Source organism: Symsagittifera roscoffensis, chromosome 1, assembly GCF_963678635.1.
Source record: "Symsagittifera roscoffensis chromosome 1, txSymRosc1.1, whole genome shotgun sequence".
In the NCBI taxonomy this organism is placed as follows: domain Eukaryota; kingdom Metazoa; phylum Xenacoelomorpha; order Acoela; family Convolutidae; genus Symsagittifera; species Symsagittifera roscoffensis.
In genome coordinates, this window is record NC_087062.1 from 25,146,110 (window position 1) to 25,166,659 (window position 20,550).

The 20,550-nt window shown below is 34.0% G+C and overlaps 2 protein-coding genes across 2 annotated transcripts in view; one reads left to right on the plus strand and one right to left on the minus strand.

The window, feature by feature from the left end:
- The window catches only part of LOC134841757 (uncharacterized), a 555,870-nt gene that overhangs the window by 386,286 nt on the left and 149,034 nt on the right, over positions 1 to 20,550 (minus strand). The window lies entirely within an intron of this gene.
- LOC134855928 (uncharacterized) lies at positions 803 to 19,210 on the plus strand. The gene is made up of 3 exons (XM_063872311.1): positions 803 to 1,140; positions 7,695 to 7,856; positions 18,732 to 19,210. The coding sequence occupies exons 1-3, from the start codon at positions 996 to 998 to the stop codon at positions 18,965 to 18,967; spliced, it is 543 nt and encodes a 180-aa protein (XP_063728381.1). The 5' UTR covers positions 803 to 995; the 3' UTR covers positions 18,968 to 19,210.

Below are 20,550 nucleotides of genomic sequence, written 5' to 3' on the forward strand. Positions count from 1 at the left end.
AGTTCGTGACATTTTTCAACAAAAACTAAGGGTTACAAAAAAAATTGGCCAACTTTTGTCTTTCAACAATTGTTTACCACGTATTAAGATGATACGAAAAATTATGACGCGGAGTGTAAAAAAAAGTTGGTATTAAAATAGGTAATTCTGGCTTCCATAGGTTAAATTCTAGTTCGCATCCTAATTTAGACCATACTGGATTAAATAAATAGTCCAAATAAATAAACGGTGGTTAAATTGTTTTAAGCTTTTTCAATATGATTATCAAAAAATTGTAGACGAGTCAGTTTTCATTCATTTTGCATTTTGGCTTCTTCTCAACTGGTATGGAAAACAAAAAGCCATAGATGATCATGTGAGTTCAAGCACGTAAATTAGAGATAGTGGATCTTTAACAAACCGCGCTCCCCTATAGTACCTTGTCAAATCAACCCCCCCCCCCCCCACCCTATTAAGAAAGAGTTGAACTCTTGAGCATATACGAATTTGTCTTGTAACAAATTTCAGCCTTTTTGCAAAAAAGGGAGATAACAAAATGCAGATCCGATACAGTTCTTACAGAGAAAACTCATAGTTACCGCGATTACTGACTTTTTAGTACGTAAACTAATGAATTAAAATAAATCTTTAAACAGTTACATCATGAAAACTCATAAGAGAAGAATCAAGTCTTTGGTATATTGGTTTAAACTACGATTGAATGGTTTTCTTTATAATGGTTTTCGTTAATTGAATGGTATTTATTCAACGTAACAATTTTCTTTATTGATATTGGTTTTATAATGGTTTTCTTTTATTGAATGGTATTTATTCAACAACACACGTGGTTGGAAAAAAAAGATAGACGACCATCTACTCATTTATTTGTTACAGCAGAATTTTGCTTATAGTTTTTATACACAAACAGTAAATACAGTAAATACAATTTTTGCTTACAGTAAATACACAAGAAGACGCTTTTTTTCAAACCAAAAAAATGGTCCAAGCAAACTAAAATGCTGCTGACCAGAAAACTTGTGGCAATAATTGGCCTCGCGTTTCTTGCTGGCAGCTTTGCTTTATCAATTTCGGCCCATTTGAAGGTTTGGGAAGACTGCTACGGTGATTGCGAGGATGGTGTAGAATCTTCTTCTCAAACAGGTAGGTTAAAAACAATTCGTAGGCTATTTTTGTGCGGTTAATCAGCTGAATTGTAATGGCTTTCATTGTGGAACCTGATCTAAACTACATTTTATTATTGGATAAATTAGATATTTTACCACTGTAAAATATTTAATATTAACCAGTCATAATCCATCCAGCTAACAACCCACTTATTTGTAATTGCTGAAATTACTTGTAATTTCAGCACCAGAGAGATTTGAATTTAACTTAGAAATTAGTTGCCTCTTCAAGAGAACTTCAGCAGTTGCAATAAGCCAGTATACTCTAGATCTATCGAGCCTAGCAGAGACTAGTTAAACACCCTAAGACTAGTAGATATAAGAGTAAGATTAGGATCGGTATTAGACTAAGAAGTTGCACGAATCTATCCGGCCGAAAATAAGATAGCGTGACGAGCAGACGGTGTAACCTATCCGAACTTACTCTATGAGTTACCAACCCCACAACTTAACTCAATTGAGTTTTCTTAGTTTTTTTACGCCAGAGGAATATCGTTTGCCAAAATTTAATTGTGTTTAAAATAGTCAAATTAGAAACCAATAACTATTTTGAAAGTGATCAAAGTATCTAAGCCAGCAACACGAATTTTGTTCGTTTCAAGAATTTCGATTTCAACTCTTGCCTAATAGTTCGATCGATAATCACTATGTGATTGTTCACTTTTCCGGCTGCCATAAATGTATATGATAGCTGGTTCGTTCTTAAGCTGATTTTGTACATACTAATTATCACCATTGACATCATGAGTCGAGCAAGAAAAAAGGACCCCAAAGAGTGCTACCTTTCAATTAAGATGATATTCCACTAGGTCTTTTGTCGTTCAAGGAGAATGCTTTGCAAGGCTTTGCAAGATATTTTAAGAACCGTGAAAGGTTCTTTCGAAAGATCTAAAAGTTTTGTTTATAGGTTTTTCAATATATTTTTGGGATACCGCAGTCCCATGTGGATCAGAAAATAGCCACAATGTAGTACAATTAAATCCCGATGAAGATAAATACTACCTCCTTACACCATACCCTACATTAATGCAATCACTCAAAAAGTTTTCACCCGAAAGCATCAGAGCCATTGCTCGTAACCCAAATATTGATTTACAATCAATTGGAATATATTCTAAATCAGACATCCAGCATTACATTAGAACACAACAATTTCAAGAATTATTAACCGAAATGGACACAAAACAAAGACAATCAATTGACCAGAATTTAAGAAAACTTGCCGAAACCGCAGGATTCGCAGACATTTATACACAAGATTATAGCGGATATTTTAAAGATATTAAAGACTACATATATTTAAACGGTGAAAAATACAGACCACAAGATATTTCACCTATAACTAGTTTCAGTTTGTCACCTTAAAGAACGAAATTCTAGCTTTTTTAGGATGGCCCTATTACATCTTAGAAAAATTAATTATCTTATACGCCATGTTTTATTTTATACGATTTCTTTTCTCACTCTTAAAAGGAATCTATAAAACATACGCTATACACACACAAATAAACAGACAAGCAAGTGTAGCACGTATTCTATTTGCAGGATTTTTTGGTATTTTTTCATCATCAATAAACAAAATACTTTTAGATGCACAAATAAAAGAATATAACACAAAAATATCCACAAGACAAAACACAGACGACGAAGAACACAATAATATAGAAATAACACCTACCGCACCACATTTGCCACCCCTACCACAAAATCATCCATCATTAGTTCCCCGTAATTTCCGAAACCAGCAATCACAAATAATCCAAATTCTAGACCAAATACAACACAAAGTCCCATCCAACATATAATGACACATCATTCACAAAATGATAATACATACGAACAAATTATAGAACAACCCCACACCGCCACTTTTCAGTCTCAACATAATAATTTTTTTAGCCCACGATGAGCCGACAACTTAGTCCCTCCATCGCTCAAATTCCGATCCAGCGAACCTCCAAACTCAAATCCCAATAATCCCACTTTTTGCTTTCCCACCACCCGTTTTTCCGATTATTAATATATCATCCAGCACGAATTCTGATACTAACTCAGATATTTCAGTTTTACATTCTATCTCACAATTTAATAACTCTAATGTAGAAATCCCCGACGAATTTGCAGACTCCGAACCATCTCCCTCTACCTATACCCAGACCAACTCCTCAGTTTTTTCAAAACCCCCTTTTCAACCAATCCCATCAAATCATCCACTCCCATCCGTTTCCACTCCTTCTTATGCTTCCCAAGTGACCCCAACCTATTCTCCACTTCATTCCGACAGATCATATAATAATTCCCCAGGTACCCCCCAAATTTCCCAGGAGCTCGATAATTTTATTACTTTACAACAACAATTAATACACCCCAACACCCTCACAATACATCAACTATCATCCACAATAACATCCTCAAACCCACCTACCCCCACACCCTCCTCAGCTTACACTCCATCATTAGCACAATCATCCACATTCACCGAAACATCTACCAGCACTCACCGAGCTTATCGCACTTTTAAACAAAAATTTCCAAATCACCCATTCCCAACCAAACCCGGAACAGCCCGCAAATATATTAATCACCCGCAACACACCAACACGAAAAATTTTCTTGAAATCACCTTAGCCTCATTTCCGCAATATACATTAAATACACCTAATAATACTAACGACACACGCAATTTTGTAGATGAACACGTTTTAATGCCAAAACTTCTTTGGACAGCTTATTATACTTTTACTAACCCCTTTGCCTACCATTAGCTAATACTCATGACAGCATCGAAAAGAACAAAAACATGTTATATAGACTCACCACAACACTAACACCTCGACAATTTACTTACTTTGGATTTGGATATAAAAAATTACTAAAAACATTCACTGCACCACGAGCTAACGAATTTGCAATAGAATACTACGATCATAATATCATCCGCCCTAATCAAGATCAATTTTTAGATGAAGACCGCTTCGCAAACCCGCAACTAGCACAAAAATTTTTCATCAAAATATCATACGTATTCACACTTAATATTTTTAATAGAAAGCATGACCATATTTTTTCAGAATCACTAGCTGATATTCAAGCATACGAGAGCTTCTAAAATCAATTTCAGTTATTTTCAATAACCTTTCACTTTCTTTCACCACAGGAACGCGATTTGCACTGCTCCCACAATAAAATGTTACGCACTAAACAAACGCACACATATACAAACTATCGTTTTATACAAAATCACTTTGATTTACACACCCCATCAAGACAACCTCACCATCGTTTTCAGTTTCTTAACTCAAAATACATGTCACCATTCTTTCTTAATTTTAGATATTGCATTTAAGATACTAACCTCCACGGCATCCTCCGCAACCATGACCCAGTTACTCAAATGTATATATTCTGTCCCATCACAAAGACCTTCAATGCCGAAAAATCCAGACCCTTCCTTATCCTGCATGAATTTATCCAGCCTACTGAAATAACGATATTACAGTTCATTCACAATACTAAATATAATCATAAAATATATAACCTCATTCAAAACACACCTTACGAGTTTGCAGTAGGCACCGAAGAACTAAACACCATTAAAGCACTTCAATTGCTTTGGCCACTGCTACAAACTAAAAACATCATACGCATACTAGCCAAATTACTAACAACATCAGATATGATTCACGACATCTTCCCCCACGGCTTTTTCCCAGAAGATTAAGGTAAGTATAATTTGAAATACTTTTAACTAATAAATTTAAATTAGTACTAACCATTGTCTATCAATGTTTGATTTATACTTTTAGTCTTCACACCACGATCATCTATAAAACAGAAAATAAAAATAAAAATACAAACTTGTTAAATTATCTTAAAACTCATTAATTTCTTGCACTAAATAATGTAGTAAAATTCCTACCGAATGTAACAATTTTTTTTATAAATTATTTCCCCATGAAGCAGTAAACTTAGTTACGATGAAAATTTAAAATTTAAAAAGTTTCCCCAAAAAACGCAGTAAAATTCAAATTCTATGCAATAAATTGATAAAATGAGAAAGCAGTACTAACCTTTTCAATATTTTCATTCATTCGCACAAGAATTCTACCCAAACTCGCATAGCTCGCCCACAAAGAATTGTTTAAATAATGATTTTAAGTTTCAAGCTTTCACTATCAACAACTCTAACACACGATAACAAGTTTCAAACTTTCCTTTAACCCGGTTGGAAAGGAATTATACATTAAACCAAACTAACCAACGCAGCTTACTAAACACCACAAATCATAAAATAACAGCATGACTAAGAAAAGAAAACCAACGGTACCCAAACCGAATTAACCCAGTTTAAAACTGGATAATTTATTCTTTTGAAGACTATTATAAAGTCTAAGAAAGAAATAATAAAACACGAAAAAGTCGCAAGACAAACCCATACCAAAAACAATTTGATTTTTGAAAAAAGGACACAAACAAAGTAACACAAGAAAGGCCAACATAAACCCAACATAAAACGTTATCACATAACAGGACCTCTCAAAAAACAGCATGAAATCATACTCCCACTCCTGGCCTAACCCACCAGAGAGGACGTCCTGAGCATGCTCTATAGCCGGCCTAACCCACCGTGCTACATCCACGCTTTGTGACCACACTTCTATTTTTAATAAGAGTTACTCAAGGGTGAGTAACTCTTCAAAATAACCGAACTAAAAACAAAACCTTTTGTGAAAACGACTTACTAAATTCATGATTAAAAAACCGAATTAACATAATTTTATAAAATGTAAATCATACTTTGCAGTATATAGATAATACACAACAACAAAGACGAACATCCAAAGAATAGATGATCCCTTTACACTCGAACAAAAGATTGGCTAAACACAACCGACATGCCGTCCACAATCACGACTCAAAGGATTTAGAGTACGACTTGACTTCGCAGAAAAGGACTTCATTGAACTAGACCAATGACCACCTCGATGTTCAAGTATACGTACAGATCCGAGTTACAAGGCATCCCTTCCACACACGATCTTCACGCCATTCCCAGACGAGGCTGCACGCAAAACAGTTCGCTACTAATACAGAAAAACCTGACATAGCAAACCATTTTGAAATCAGATTGATTTCACTGGGGATCACAGTCGTTGTCGAATGACAAAGTAACAAATTCCTGTCCCTAATTCCAGCGTCCTGGAACGTTCTTCTTCAAGAGGAACCGGATAAGAAAATGATGTTCGCCAAATACCAACGTTCATCATCCATCTTTCAAATTGCAGAGAAGAAAGATAGTTCTAAGAAACTCTGTAAACCCCGGATGGGTGGAACTTAATCTAAACTACATTTTATTATTGGATAAATTAGATATTTTACCACTGTAAAATATTTAATATTAACCAATCATAATCCATCCAACTAACAACCCACTTATTTGTAAGTGCTGAAATTACTTGTAATTTCAGCACCAGAGAGATTTGAATGTAACTTAGAAATTAGTTGCCTCTCCAAGAAAACTTCAGCAGTTGCAATAAGCCAGTATACTCTAGATCTATTGAGCCTAGCAGAGACTAGTTAAACACCCTGAGACTAGTAGATATAAGAGTAAGATTAGGATCGGTATTAGACTAAGAAGTTGCACGAATCTATCCGGCCGAAAATAAAATAGCGTGCCGAGCAGACGGTGTACCCTATCCGAAATTACTCTATGAGTTAACCACTTCGGTCCTAACTCAATTGTGTGACTTCCAGAAATTGATCTGAAAAGATAAACAAAACCAGATAATATCATATTCAGGATAAATGCAGATTAAGAAATGATTTATTTTTTCACAAACACTTTTTTCACCACCCTGGGGGGAGGGGAGAGTGGGAGAGGGAAGAAGAGGGCTTTAAAAGCTAGGCTACAAAAGCTAGGCTTCAAAACTAGGCTTCAAAACTAGGCTACTCAGCTTCTCCAGAGAAATTTTGAGTGATATTTGTTTATAGAAAACGGAGAGATTTGATTTTTCGAGCTGCAAAGCAATCATCAAGTTGCCCTCATTTTTTGAGCCGTACTCAAAAATGTTAAGCGTTATGCCATTGATAATGTATTCACTCGCTTTTTAAAAACTTTATGATAAAAAACTATTAGTTTTCAAGTAATCAACAAATTGAATTTGTCAAGCGATCTGGATTCTAAAAAAACCACCGGCTCAACAGATAATCCAGTTTATAATTTTTTTATACTTGTTTTTTTTTCAGCGCACATATCAGTCGCGACTAAGCCATGCAAATTTCTACAAGCAAAAACAAAAACATTTTTTAAACGATCCTTGTTGTTGTGAAAACTAAAATGGCAAAAAATAAAACCTTGAGTGGAAGGATAATCTGGCAAAAACTTGAAACTAATACAATTCTAAGCTGAAATTGCTAAATCTAACCTTGTTTGCGAACCCCCAAAAGTAGCTGTTGTAAGTCTTTTTTTGATTTGATGTCATTTTTTCTTTACTTTTTTTGGTGAAATTTAATTGTTTAAATAACTTTCAGAGTCTCCCGATCTAATCTGGTACGCAAGATCTTCCATATTGCTCGACCATTTCTTTTGCTTTACTCTGGGCGTACTTCTGGGTTTCATGCTGTATTTGGAACCAGATGATCCCGAACAAAGAGGTGTTGACTCTGGAGCACGATATTGTTCGATGATCCATTGTGAGTAAATGTGGATTTCTTCAACTTCCCCCTTTTACCGGAGAGGAAAATTCGTCATCACTTGCTCTAAAATTCACATATACTTAACCGTTGAATAATTTTTTTATGGGGGGACAATTCAAAACAGGCTATCTTTAAAAAGAGAATAGCATAAAAGACCGTAAATGTTTTACTACAGCCTTCTGAAGGCGCGTTGGGGTGTTTTAACTGTTTCAGCCTAATTTGCAAAAATTTAAACGGATCAGAAACGATAATGCTCGAATCTAATTGATTGAAAAGTATGTGCTGCTGAAATGCAATTTGATCAATTTTTTCCATTAATTATATGCTGCACTTTTTTGGTTGATATGATTGCTGTGGGTACTGAAGTTTTGCGTATGAAGTTACGGCGACAGTTTTGTGAGGGAAAATATTTTGGATTCCACGAACAAATTGTCAGAACACTGTATTGCTAACAATCGCTCCAAAAATAGACGAGTTTGGGAAATCCAATACAAAGTTGCAGAATTTGGAACGGTTTGTAGAAATACACTGTCGCCGAATCCGCAACTGTAAGTGGAATCCGCGAACTGTAAGCGGACTCCGCCTTTTGCTTGCACACTCCAATATTAAAAATAAACATATAACATTTTGAATTTCATTTTTTGTGGGTCATCAGTGAAAAACAGCAAAATGAATACCAAAAATAAAATAAATCTCTAACCTCAAATACAGAAACAAAAAAATTGAGTAAAATAAGCAAAATCAATTTCAAATTCACTTCTGTTCGGTCTAGATTGCAATAGTTTCAAATTAACTTTATTCAAGATTCCTTTTTTATTCCAAACTTTAATCCAAAACTCAATTCAAAGTGGTGGATAGCAGATCAAAAATTGGGTTCGAAAAAACATGGAAAGATAATTTGATATGCTAATGATGCAACATTATTATGTCGAACTTTAGAGAAAAACAGAATAATTAGGTCAAACTTTAGAGCTATAATCTTATACATACTGCCAAGTCAAAACAAAACTCGCTATTCGCAAATAACGATTTGCACATACAATATTATGATGGATTTCCCGAAAAACTCTCACTAAGACAGCGTAGTGGGATATTTATCCTAAACACTAAGAAGCTTACAATCAAACTTTTAAATAAACAAGGAAATAAAATTTGTTGATGTATACCACGATAATGGTTAAGTAGCTGCTTTCTGTTTTCAGATTTGCAATATACTAATCCAAGCTCTAGTTTTTAATTGTTCTTATGCAAGAACTGGTTTAGTTCAGAGTAATAAACAAAACTTTGGAATGCGCTCACAATTTGTGAAATCCGCTCATATTTCCGCTCACATCCACAGACTCTGTTCAAAACTCATTGCGGGTTCTACCTACATTTTCAGAAATCACTTTCTTTTTGCGGTCTCCACTTATTATTGCGGATTCCAGTTTCTTCACTTATTGCGCTATCTGCAAAAAGAAACAATTGTGCCAAAAAATTGTCGTTTAGATAATTAAACGCGAAAGCTTCGAAAGTGGAATCCACTTGCTATTTGAAACATGTTTGAATAATTGCCTTTGGATTTCACTGTCTTACAGAAACCAAATTGTGTGTTTATTTAATATCTAATGTACAAGTTGGCCTCGCAATAATCCAGCCTTGATCGAGAGTGTCGAAACATAGGTCGAGCACGGTCCAAACATACCTAATTTTGGTTAAGAAAGTCGCACAGAGGTCAAGATTTGTCAAAACATAGGCCAAGCACAAACTATTTTTTCAATTTATTGGAAAATTTATAATGTTGAAACTGGAAACTGGACAAAAAAGAGCCAGCTCAGAAAAAACGTTAGTCCGAAAGTTGCAACTAGTAACAATTCTTTGAGATGAAATGCTTACAAAGAAAGACAAATTTTCAGAGGTAACATTTTTGTTTTTGAGATCTAAAGGTTCCTGCGGCAAGGAAAAAATTCCACCAAAAGTTTTCAGAAGTTCAATTTTCAGATCAACAGGTTGCGTCCAGATTTGTAAAGAAAACAAATGCAAAATAAATTAATAAGTTTGGTAAAATTAAATTTTGAAGAAGAAACATCGCATGTTACTGATTCTTATTGCTTTTTTTTCAGTAGAAGCATCTTATTGAAAAATCAATTGATAATCTTTTTTCAGTTTTTTCATGTTGTTTGACTAATAAGAAAAAAGTCATAGTCAAAATTTAGGTCAAACATCTTTGAAACTTAAGTCGATCACAGCCGAAACATACCCGATTTCAGGCGATAAACTCAAAACGTAGGTCGAATACAGTCGAAACTTAATTTGAGTACAGTCAAAACATACCCGATTTCGGCCGAGAAACATAAGTCGAGCACGAGTCAATAATGAGTCGATAGAGTCCAACAGGGCCAAACCATAGGTCGAAAAAGGTCGAATAATTTGTCGCATTGCTTCTTAGCGGCAAATTATGCCGACTCAAAATCATTAAAAACTGGTTTGAGACCTGCCATGTGGTTATTATTACGCTATTAGACGTTAAATTTATATATATTTTTTCATTTTTCCAAAAAAAATGTTATAACTTGAAGTGATTTGAGACAGATTAACACTCTTTTCTTTGTTTTATGTTCACTGTCGATTAAAAATGCGTCGACCAGCTTTTGTATGCTTGCTCCAAGTCAATTGAAACCATTTTTTGTGAGATTGAAAAAGCGGTGTACCGACTAGCAGAAGTGTCTCAAAAACGATAATACAAAAAACGAGCTAGATTTGAAGAATTTTTTTAAAATAGAAAAACAATTTTCTTTAACATTATGCTTTTCCATTTTTTGTTATTGTTAACAAGGTTAAATTAATCAATTGTATCACTTTATTATTGATTTTTATGTTCTTTAGGTTCAAAAAAAGCACGATTATTTGAAGAAATATTTGAGAAAATTATTAAAAAAGAGCAAATCGTTTGATTTCTTGATAGTAGAACACGAAGTATTCTGTAGTTTCAGCAGAGATCGTAAAATCTAGAATAGTTTTCCAAAAAATCTACCATTACGAGGCCAAACAGTGCTTTTTGGGAAACGTAAGCAGATTCTGCGACAAAGACGCTCTTTTTGTTCTTCTTTTGTTCTTTCGATTTCTTTGATCGTTCCGACAACGATTTTAACATGATTAAAGACTTGTCTCTGGAATCCAGGGACGTACAGACATACACAAAATTGTTTGCCGCGTAATGACACTTTTTTCAAAATTTGCTGAAAAAATTGATCTTACTGGAATCGAACCGAGAATTTTATTGCCATAAAAAGTTACCATGATAACAAACTTTATCAGGTTTACAGCATCAACGCTCAAACAATCAAGATTCCTCAGTTTGGAATAACTTTTCCCAGAGATGGTTGTGAATGTAATAATGAATGTTGGAAAAAGGTGCGTTTTTGGTATATTTTCACAGCTACTAACACCAAAAGATTTCAAAAAATGATAGTACGCAAAGAAATATTGATTTTGAATGATAGATTTCTACATAAACTCAAAAAATATATATAGTTTTGATTTTCGAAAATGATTTTAAAATGGAAGTGCAAAAATTTTTCTCAATCAAGCACCAGTTTTGAGTTTAAAAAACTCAAAAAACTTTGATAAAAGATTTTTACGGCCACGCTGCGGCAATTTACTTTGCTATTAATAATCACCTTGAAACTAAGGAAAGGGCAGAGCTGTCATCTTTAAAGGCAATGTTTGTTCAAAATTTCGAAATTGGCTCAAGAACTCAATGATTGAATACGCTTACGTACAAATTTGCATCCGAGTTATCGTCGTTAAGCAAAAATCTAACACAATCAAATCGCACAACAGCTTGAATACTTTCCCAACTATCATCGACAACTAAAGTATTTTATGAAAAACGTTTCAAAAAACAAAATTATTATAACAAATTTAAATTAAATTATTAAAATGAAAAAATCATATTGGTTAACTTTTATTAAATCCCTTTAATTTAAGTGGATACAATTTTGAAATCAAAATCAGTTAAATCCAAATGCTTTTCATCAAATCCTTTTTGAACTAAATTTGAATTTAAAAAATAAAGAATATGCTTTGATGCTTTGTTAATTGACCTCAAATAAAAGATGAGTCCTTCTTGCTCTCGTGCGATCAGTATTGTTACGAAACAGCTGCTGTCATATCAGAGTAATCCACAAATCGCAAAACGAGGAAACATTTGAATAGATTTTAAATTTTCATTATGTGCTGCGTTGAGACCTTCTTGCTCTTATGCGATCAGTATTGTTACAAAACGACTGCTGTCATATCAGAGTGTCCCACAAATTGCAAAACGAGGTATCATTTCGAACAGATTGTAGATTTTCTTTTTGCGTTGCGTTTACGCGTTCGTGTTCCCACGCGATCAGTGTTGTTTAAAAAAATAGTGCAATCTCATGTTATATAGTCCGAAAAGAAAAATACCATTTTGAATAAAATGTAGATTTTCATTATGCGCTGCGTTTAGGCGTTCTTGCTCTGATGCGATCAGTATTGTTTTAAAAAAACTGCAATCTCAAGTTATATTGTCCGATAAGTTGCAAAAAGAGAAATACCATTTTGAATAAAATGTAGATTTTCATTATGCGCTGCGTTCAGACCTTCTTGCTCTCATGCGATCAGTATTGTTACAAAACGACTGCTGTCATATCAGAGTGTCACACAAATTGCAAAACAAGGTATCATTTCGAACAGATTATTGTAGATTTTCTTTTTGCGCTGCGTTTACGCGTTCTTGCTCCCCATGCGATCATTTTTGTTTAAAAAAATAGTGCAATCTCATGTTATATAGTCCGAAAAGAGAAATACCATTTTGAATAAAATGTAGATTTTCATTATGCGCTGCGTTTAGGCGTTCTTGCTCTGATGCGATCAGTATTGTTTAAAAAAGACTGCAGTCTCATGTTATATAGTCCGATAAATTGCAAAAAGAGAAAAACCATTTTGAATAGATTCTAGATTTTCATTATGCGCTGCGTTTAGGCGTTCTTCCTCTGATGCGATCAGTATTGTTTAAAAAAGACTGCAGTCTCATGTTATATAGTCCGATAAATTGTAAAAAAATAAATACCATTTTCAATAAATTGTAGATTTTCATTATGCGCTGCGTTGAGGCCTTCTTTCTCTCGTGCTTGTTACAAAACGACTGCTGTCATATCAGTGTGTCCAATTAGTTGCAAAAAGAGAAATACCATTTTGAATAGATTGTAGATTTTCATTATGCGCTGCGTTTAGGTTTTCTTGCTCTCATGCGATCGGTAATGTTAAAAAGAGTTAGCAGTTTCAAGTTATGTTGTCCGATACATTGCAAAAAGAGAGACAGTTATTTGTTTTTGTTCTGATTTTCAAAGAACATGTTTTTGCTCGTATCAGAGCGTGATCCCTTCGAATCTTTTTTGGTTAGTCGAAAATGCGGGTAAAAGTACGAAAAACTTAAAATCCTAAAATATTGGATCTTTCCTCTGGCATATTTAATAGCGGACGTCAACTGAAAACAATTAGTTTTGGGTAAAAAAACAAACTATCACTCCAAAATCAGAATGCTAGAAAGCACTCATTAAGAACTCATTTGTTAGGAAGGTGAGTCATCTGGTTGACCCAGAGAGATTTGAAACGCTGCACTCTATTTTATGAGCTGCAGTTGTGCTTTGTGAAAAGTTCTGCGAGGGTCGGGCTATTAGGATGGCAGTGTACTAGAACTATAAGCTTCCAAAAAAGTACGGAAGTTTTTTCATAAGTAAGGTATTGATACGCTGCGCTCTAATTGAAAGAGATTCTTCAGATGTAATTAAAGTTCTAACTTTATGGAGGTCAAAAACTGCTAGTTTTTGGCCATTTTGAGATTTTAAAGGCAGAGATGTTTCCAATTGCTGAGAATGCTACTGTTCTGGCTCAAAAAACCTTCAAAAATGAATGGGCATTATTGGAAGCAACACTTTTTGTTTATGCTATTTTTGTGTATTGTTTCAAAACAAAAGAAAAAGCTTTTTGAATTTTGTCAAATTTTTCAATAAAAACAATTTTTACTTTAAGGAAAATTGGCAGGTAAATTGGCAGTCATAACAATTAGAACGAGACCTCCTTTTGTCTAGTTATCTTCAGTGGCAGCAAAAAACTAAGACTGCTCATATCAAGATGAAGCTTTGAAAATCTATGAAGCAATAATAACATGAAAAATAACCCCACACGTCATATAAAACACAAAGTGATAAATGTCACTCCTAGTAACAAAGCAAATATGGCAAATAAGCTTCCTTCAACCAATTTGGATCGATTTTAAAGACTGATTAAATCTCCGCTTACGCGTTGATAGCGCGACAAAATCGCGCGTTAATTGTCCCAAATTGGCAAAAATGGCAATCGTTAAATTCCCATAGTTCAACGAAAAGTGATCACAGGTGAAATGTTTGTTTTTCAAATTTTAGCTCAAGACAACAAGAACATTTGAATGAGATCAAAATCCGGCAAAAATGGCTAATTGAAAAGTCAACCGAGCACAAATATTCCGTTACTTTCGTTACGGAAGTCAGAACAACAAGACTTTTCGTATCAGGACGAAGCCCTGAATGTTCCGACTGCCTTTTAAGGTCTATGGAGCAGTAATAGCATTAGAAAAGTTTTTAAAAATTGATAAATATCTATATTAAAAATTCAGATTTTTTGTGAAAACCATTCCCCTACACATCATTTACAGTACAAAGTGATAGATTTCGCTCCTAGTAACAAATCAATAGCAAGTAATTGCTTCAACCAATTGCATCTCCGCTTACTCGCTAATAGCGCAAAATATATCGCACGTTAATTGTCCCAAATAGGCTAAAATGGTAGTCTTAAAACTCCCTTAACTAAACAAAAATTATCACAGATGAAATATATTTTTACAAATTTGAGCTCAAGACAACAAAAACTTTTGAATGAGATAAAATTCCGTCAAAACTGGCTAGTTAAAAAGTAGAAGGATATGTAAAGTTTGATGACTACAGCCACCAGTGGGTTTATGGGGAGGGGGCGGACCCCCTGCCGACCCCCTTTGTGCTATTTTGAGATATCCAATTTTGACTGACCCTAAAATCCTAAATTTTTTCTGAAAGCGTCTTTGGCGCCAAAATCATACTAATTTTGAGAAGGGTGTGCGCGCCGAAAAAACGCAAATTTATTGGTCAAAGTTTTTCAAAAAGTGCCTAAAAACGCGTTTTTTGGTCTGTTTTTTTTTCAAAAATTTGCCTGCGCCAATTAGAAAAATTTTAGGGTCGGTTTGGCAAAAATGGATTTCTGAAAAAGTATCAAAGGGGGGACCCTTTGGGTCGGCAGGGGGTCCAATCCCTGAGGGAAGGGGCGTCCACTCCCCCCCCCCCCCCGCCCCCCCCCCCCCTAAATCCGCCCCTGCCTGCGGCCTTAAAAATTTGGTCAAAATGGGGTCTATATAGTGATTTAGGGGAGCTCAAAAATTTCGACAAAATTTTCGAGTTTTTTTGAAAATTCATGCCCCTTCCCCCTTCCCCCACCTCAAGAAAATCCTAGATCCGCCCCTGACCACAGCTGAACTATCAACTCCAGGATTGAACAAATCGATTTTCAAAATAATTTCTTTGCAACAGAATTTGCTCATCCACAACAGCTTTCATTTTCTGATAAAACATGTGACCAAAAACCGATTTGGTATAAACATTTGCGCGCGTGGTCAATAAAGTTTCAAAAATTGTCGTACTTTGCATATATATTACAATTAATTTAGTTGCAGGAAACACTTGCACAAATGGAACGTTACGAGATCTAGTTGTGTCATTTGAGAATTTGCAGATTTCCTATTTTTAGATCTCGAATTTGCTGTCACGGAATCCGTAACAGCAGCTAAACTGTTTGAAGTTACTGTTGACTGCGGATTTAATAATCAAAGTTAGAAAACATAGAAACCACTAAAATATTGAACAAAACAAAAGCCACAACGGAAACCATGACCAAAGTTTGCCAGTTTTTGCGGATTTGGTGACCAAACATTGCACAAGCAAATTCACCGAATCCGCGGTTTAACAAGGTTAGATACAAAACATATCACAAACCAAACAAAGATACGGATTCAGACATTTGCTCACGGGTTTCGCAACATATTTTTGAGATTCCATGTAAAAAGGTTGTGCACCTTATAAGCTTAAAAATGTACTTTGAAAAAAAAAATAACATACCTTGTAATGAAACGCTTTTATTTAAAGGAACTAGATTTTTCAGCTAATTTTTTTTATTTGCCGAGCTGTCCAAGTGCTTGAAAAGACAGTCGGGCTCTTTCTGATGTACTCTTCCTCCTTACGATAGTCGTTAGCAATAATATTGGATTGAAAAATGAAGAAAAATACTTTTTTCTCATTCCTTTTCTCGAAGAGTTGGTCGTCCATTCGTTTGCAAAAACTTCTTTTGTTTTTTTTTGTGGATTTTGTGCTATAAAAGTGGTCATTGTGAGCAGACATTTTTTACAAGGAAATCTGGTTCTTCGTCAATCATGGGTGGATCTAGGATTTTCTCGAGGGCAAAATTTTCAAGACAAACTCAGTTTTAGTGAATAATAGCTAAGCCAATTAGATTTTATCGAGCTCTCGTAAAACACCCCACAGATTATTTTGAGAACATTTTCTGCACTTTTGACTTTTGAAAACTGTCGGGAATTTAAAGTTACCTGAGATCTTACGATGGAGGGGTTTTGAGCCAAGCTTGCTTTTCTTCTGCGTCATCGTTTACCCCCACGCCTCACCTCCCCCCCCCCCCGCAGTGACAAAAATCAATAAACTCGATAAGGTATAGATAAATCCACAGTTTAACGTTAGAATTGAATCGATTCATCTACAACCATTTTGCGAACGATAATCGATTTTACACAGATCAATCAAAAAAATGAGCTTTAGTGTCAAAGTAATCAGATTTTCCACTCTATAAAACCTGTATAAAATCTGTAGATAATCTGCTCATAGTCAGTATTAAAATCTATTTAATAAGACCTGTATATAGTCAGTAGATAATCTGTATAACACCTGTATAAAATTGTTAATATTGCCCAAAAACTATAGGAGTCGTAACAGTTTCAATTTTGACTAATCAGAGCTTTAATTCATGATTTTTTCCCAAGTTTAACAAAAAATTTTTATCAAGAAGAACTTTCCATCTCAAGTGTTATAGAGAGATGAACTCACTTGAGGAAAACTATTTACCGCAAACTACAATTTTTATGAGTTCACTCCAAGATTTTGTAACCTAATGTTTCCCGCGGTAAGAAAAATAATTTAGTGCAAAATTTTTTCAAATGTCATTTAAAAGATCAAATTTTTCAGCACAATTTTGTAAAAAAAATCAACAAAAAATTAGAAAAATTAATAAAGAGCAATTAGTTTTTCTGCAAATTATTTCTACAATATTGAATTATGTTTTTTATTAGATCAAATTTCAGTACATAAAGCTCAATGAAAAGCGTACCTTATATATATATTTTTTCAATATGCTCAAATGATCTGATTGGCGAGTATGAGAAAATCTGTTTGTAATCTGTATTTAATATGTATATAGTCTGTATACAAGCTTAAATTAATCATTTTATAACTTGTAGATAATTTGTAGATAATCTTGAGTGATTTAAGTATTTAGATAACCGCGTATTTATACTCATCAGTAAGCAAACAAGTACTATATTAACCAATAAGAATTGAGAAGAGGTAGCAAATGTACGAAATAAATAATATTATTCATTAATTTTTTCCTCATCTCGATTCTGATTGGTTAATTGAGTTTTTGTCTACATACTGACGAGTTGGAATACGCGGTTGTCTAAATACTGCTACGTAACCAAATAATCAGTTTTTATTTTGTATGTAATCTGTACACGATCTGTGTTTAGCATGCATAAAATTTGATATAGATCAAACAGTTTTGAATTGTTTTGTAAGGATAATATAATGCAGATAAAATTTTTGCAAAATAAATGCATTAAAATGGCTCATTGTTTTGACTTTGGTAACGAAAGCAACGGAATGTTAGTGCTCGTGGTGGGTTTTTTTTTCTTCAGACAATTTTCGACTTTGTAATTAGCCATTTTTGACGGACTTATCTTATGATTCGAAAGGTATTGTTGTCCTGAGCTTAAAACTGAAAAGATATTTCACCTGTGATCATTTTTCGTAAAGTTATGTGGGTTTAAAGATTGTCATTTTAGCCAATTTGGGACAATTAACGCGCAATTTTTTTTGCACATTTAACGCGTAAGCGAGGTTTAAACCGTTTTAGAAATCGTTCCAAATTGTTTCATGGAAGCTTATATGCCATAATTATTTAGTTAATAGGAGCGAAACTTATCAATTTGTACTTTATATGGTGTGTGGGGGATGATTTTCACAAAAAATCTGAAATTTTTGCAAGAAAATTGAAGTCTGCTTCATAGACCTCAAAAGGCAGTCGGAACATTCAGGGCTTCGCCCTGTTACGAGCAGTCTTGTTTAAACTACATAATCGAATTGTTACTATATCAAACTACAACAGTTTTGAATTTTTTTCTAAAAATAATCACTGCGGGCCAATTTAGATTTTCTGTGTTACATTTTCTGTTTTGTTTGTAATTTTGAAATACAGTTCTAGCAGTTTCAGACTTTACTGTTTCGAAACCTGAGAGAGAATGAAGCTGATTTTCTTTAAAAAAAACAACGAGAGAAGTCTTAAGAACAGGCTATTTGTGCTGCGTTAAGTTGGTAGACTCCGGTTTCTAATTGATTCTGTGAAATTTTATTTTATCTTTGGATATGAGAAATTATTAAAAAGCCAAATTTTGAAAAAAAAAGTGGTCTTTAAATTGTTGAACAGTTTGGATGATAATTTTTGCTGCCATTTCAGGCATCAAACTCGGGTTTCTGATCTATTGCCTGATGACCAAAATCGAGGTCGGTTGGGTCACCGGACTGATGTGGGGATCCTTTGTTCTGTCAGTCACTCTCGCGGTTGATCTCCAATTGACTCGGTGTCTCCTCAGAGTTCCCAAGACTCAGCAGCCGCAAGCGACCTCGTCGCCACAAATGACTGACGTAGCGCAATTGGTTAATAATGAGCACATGATTGATGAAAAGCCTTAAAATGCTCATCACGCCCAGAACAGTCAGAAGTCTCACCCTCCGGATAATCTATTTTTTTGACTAACCATTCTCAGTCGATAAACTGGCATAAACTCGAAATGTGAATAATTGCTGTAAATTGATTTTATCAAGCTCTTTTAAAACACCCCAATGGCTATTTTGAAAGAACTTTCTGCACTGTTGATCTTTGAAAATTGTCTGGAATTTTTAGTTATTGCTGTGAATAAAATTTGCGTATTGGAACCTGATCCAAACTATATATTATCATTGGTTATAAATAAGATATTTTATCCCTATAAATTATTAAAGACTAACCAATCACACTCCATCTAACTAATAACCAACTTATTTGTTTAAGTTTTGTCAGCAATTGATTTAATTTTTTTTGCGTAATTTTTGACCGACTAAAATCTGTCAAAATTGTTCAGTTTTGGTGTAAAATTTTGGCCCTGAATTTTGCACCATATTTTTTGCCAGAAGCTCTAAGCTTGTTTTCTCCACTTCTTTTTTGTCTTGATTTCAGTAAAAATTTTTGAGAAAAAAGCGTTCCAATTTGCTGGTCTTCTTTTTTCGTCCGGATAGTTTAAATCAGCACCGGATATAACGTTTAACAAACTTATCACACTACGTCCTAAATGTTATAAATATTTCTGACCTTCAAGCTAATAACTATTAAGAAAACCTACTCTGAGAAATTTTTGTTTGCGTTTTGTGTTTTTTTTTCTGTTGAAAAATTACATAGCACCATTGTTGATTGAAAGCTGTTTTGAGGTTATGGGCTTAAAAGTATTCAAAAATTTACGTTTTTGAAGAAGCGGAATCATTTTGCCTTGCTCTTTTGACAGTTCAAATGTAGTTCTGATCTTTCGACTACAGTTTCGATGCCCTTTTGTCTCAAGATCAAAATTATTTCCAATTCTTAGAAAGTTGTCCGATTATTTGGTTTAAAAACTAAACAGCCGTGCTATAAAGATATATAGCTGCTAACAAATTTATCAGACAACATCTTATTTTTTTGAAATAATTCTGACTTTGAGACACTGAATGATATTAAAAACTGCAATCGAATTTTTAAAACTGCATTTGAACTGACGAAATAGTGACGCAAAATGATTGCGCTTTTTCGAAGAATTTCTTGAAAGCAAAAAACACAAAAAGCCATCAAAAAGGCAAACGCATAACTACAATGAAGTATTTCAATTTAGCTTAAATTTGAAAGTCAGAATTATTTCAGAAATTTAATACATTGTTCGATAAATAACTTAAAAGCTATTGCTGATTCCAAAAATATGTCAGAGCAGACAAAATTAATTGAAGGAGCAAATAACAAATTTTGAGAAATTTTTGCATGCAAAATTGAATTTTTATTTGACATTGAGACATACTTTCTGACTAAAAATTTAGTTTTTACATGCAAAAATTGTCTGAAAAGGTCATTTGCTCTTCTTAATGATTTTTTTTTGTGCTAACTAGATAAAATTCGACGTCAAAATGAGCAGTTTCAGGTTATTTAACTTCGTTCAGATTCGTAAACCGAAAAGATATTGCAAACAAATTGGTATCAACGATAAATTTTATGTCAA

What these genes read in the sequence shown, in the direction of transcription:
- LOC134855928 (XM_063872311.1), top strand. Translation starts at nt 996, where the DNA reads ATGCTGCTGACCAGAAAACTTGTGGCAATAATTGGCCTCGCGTTTCTT. An exon ending in AGAATCTTCTTCTCAAACAG is followed by an intron (nt 1,141 to 7,694) that starts GTAGGTTAAAAA and finishes AATAACTTTCAG; the next exon opens with AGTCTCCCGATCTAATCTGG. An exon ending in ATATTGTTCGATGATCCATT is followed by an intron (nt 7,857 to 18,731) that starts GTGAGTAAATGT and finishes CTGCCATTTCAG; the next exon opens with GCATCAAACTCGGGTTTCTG.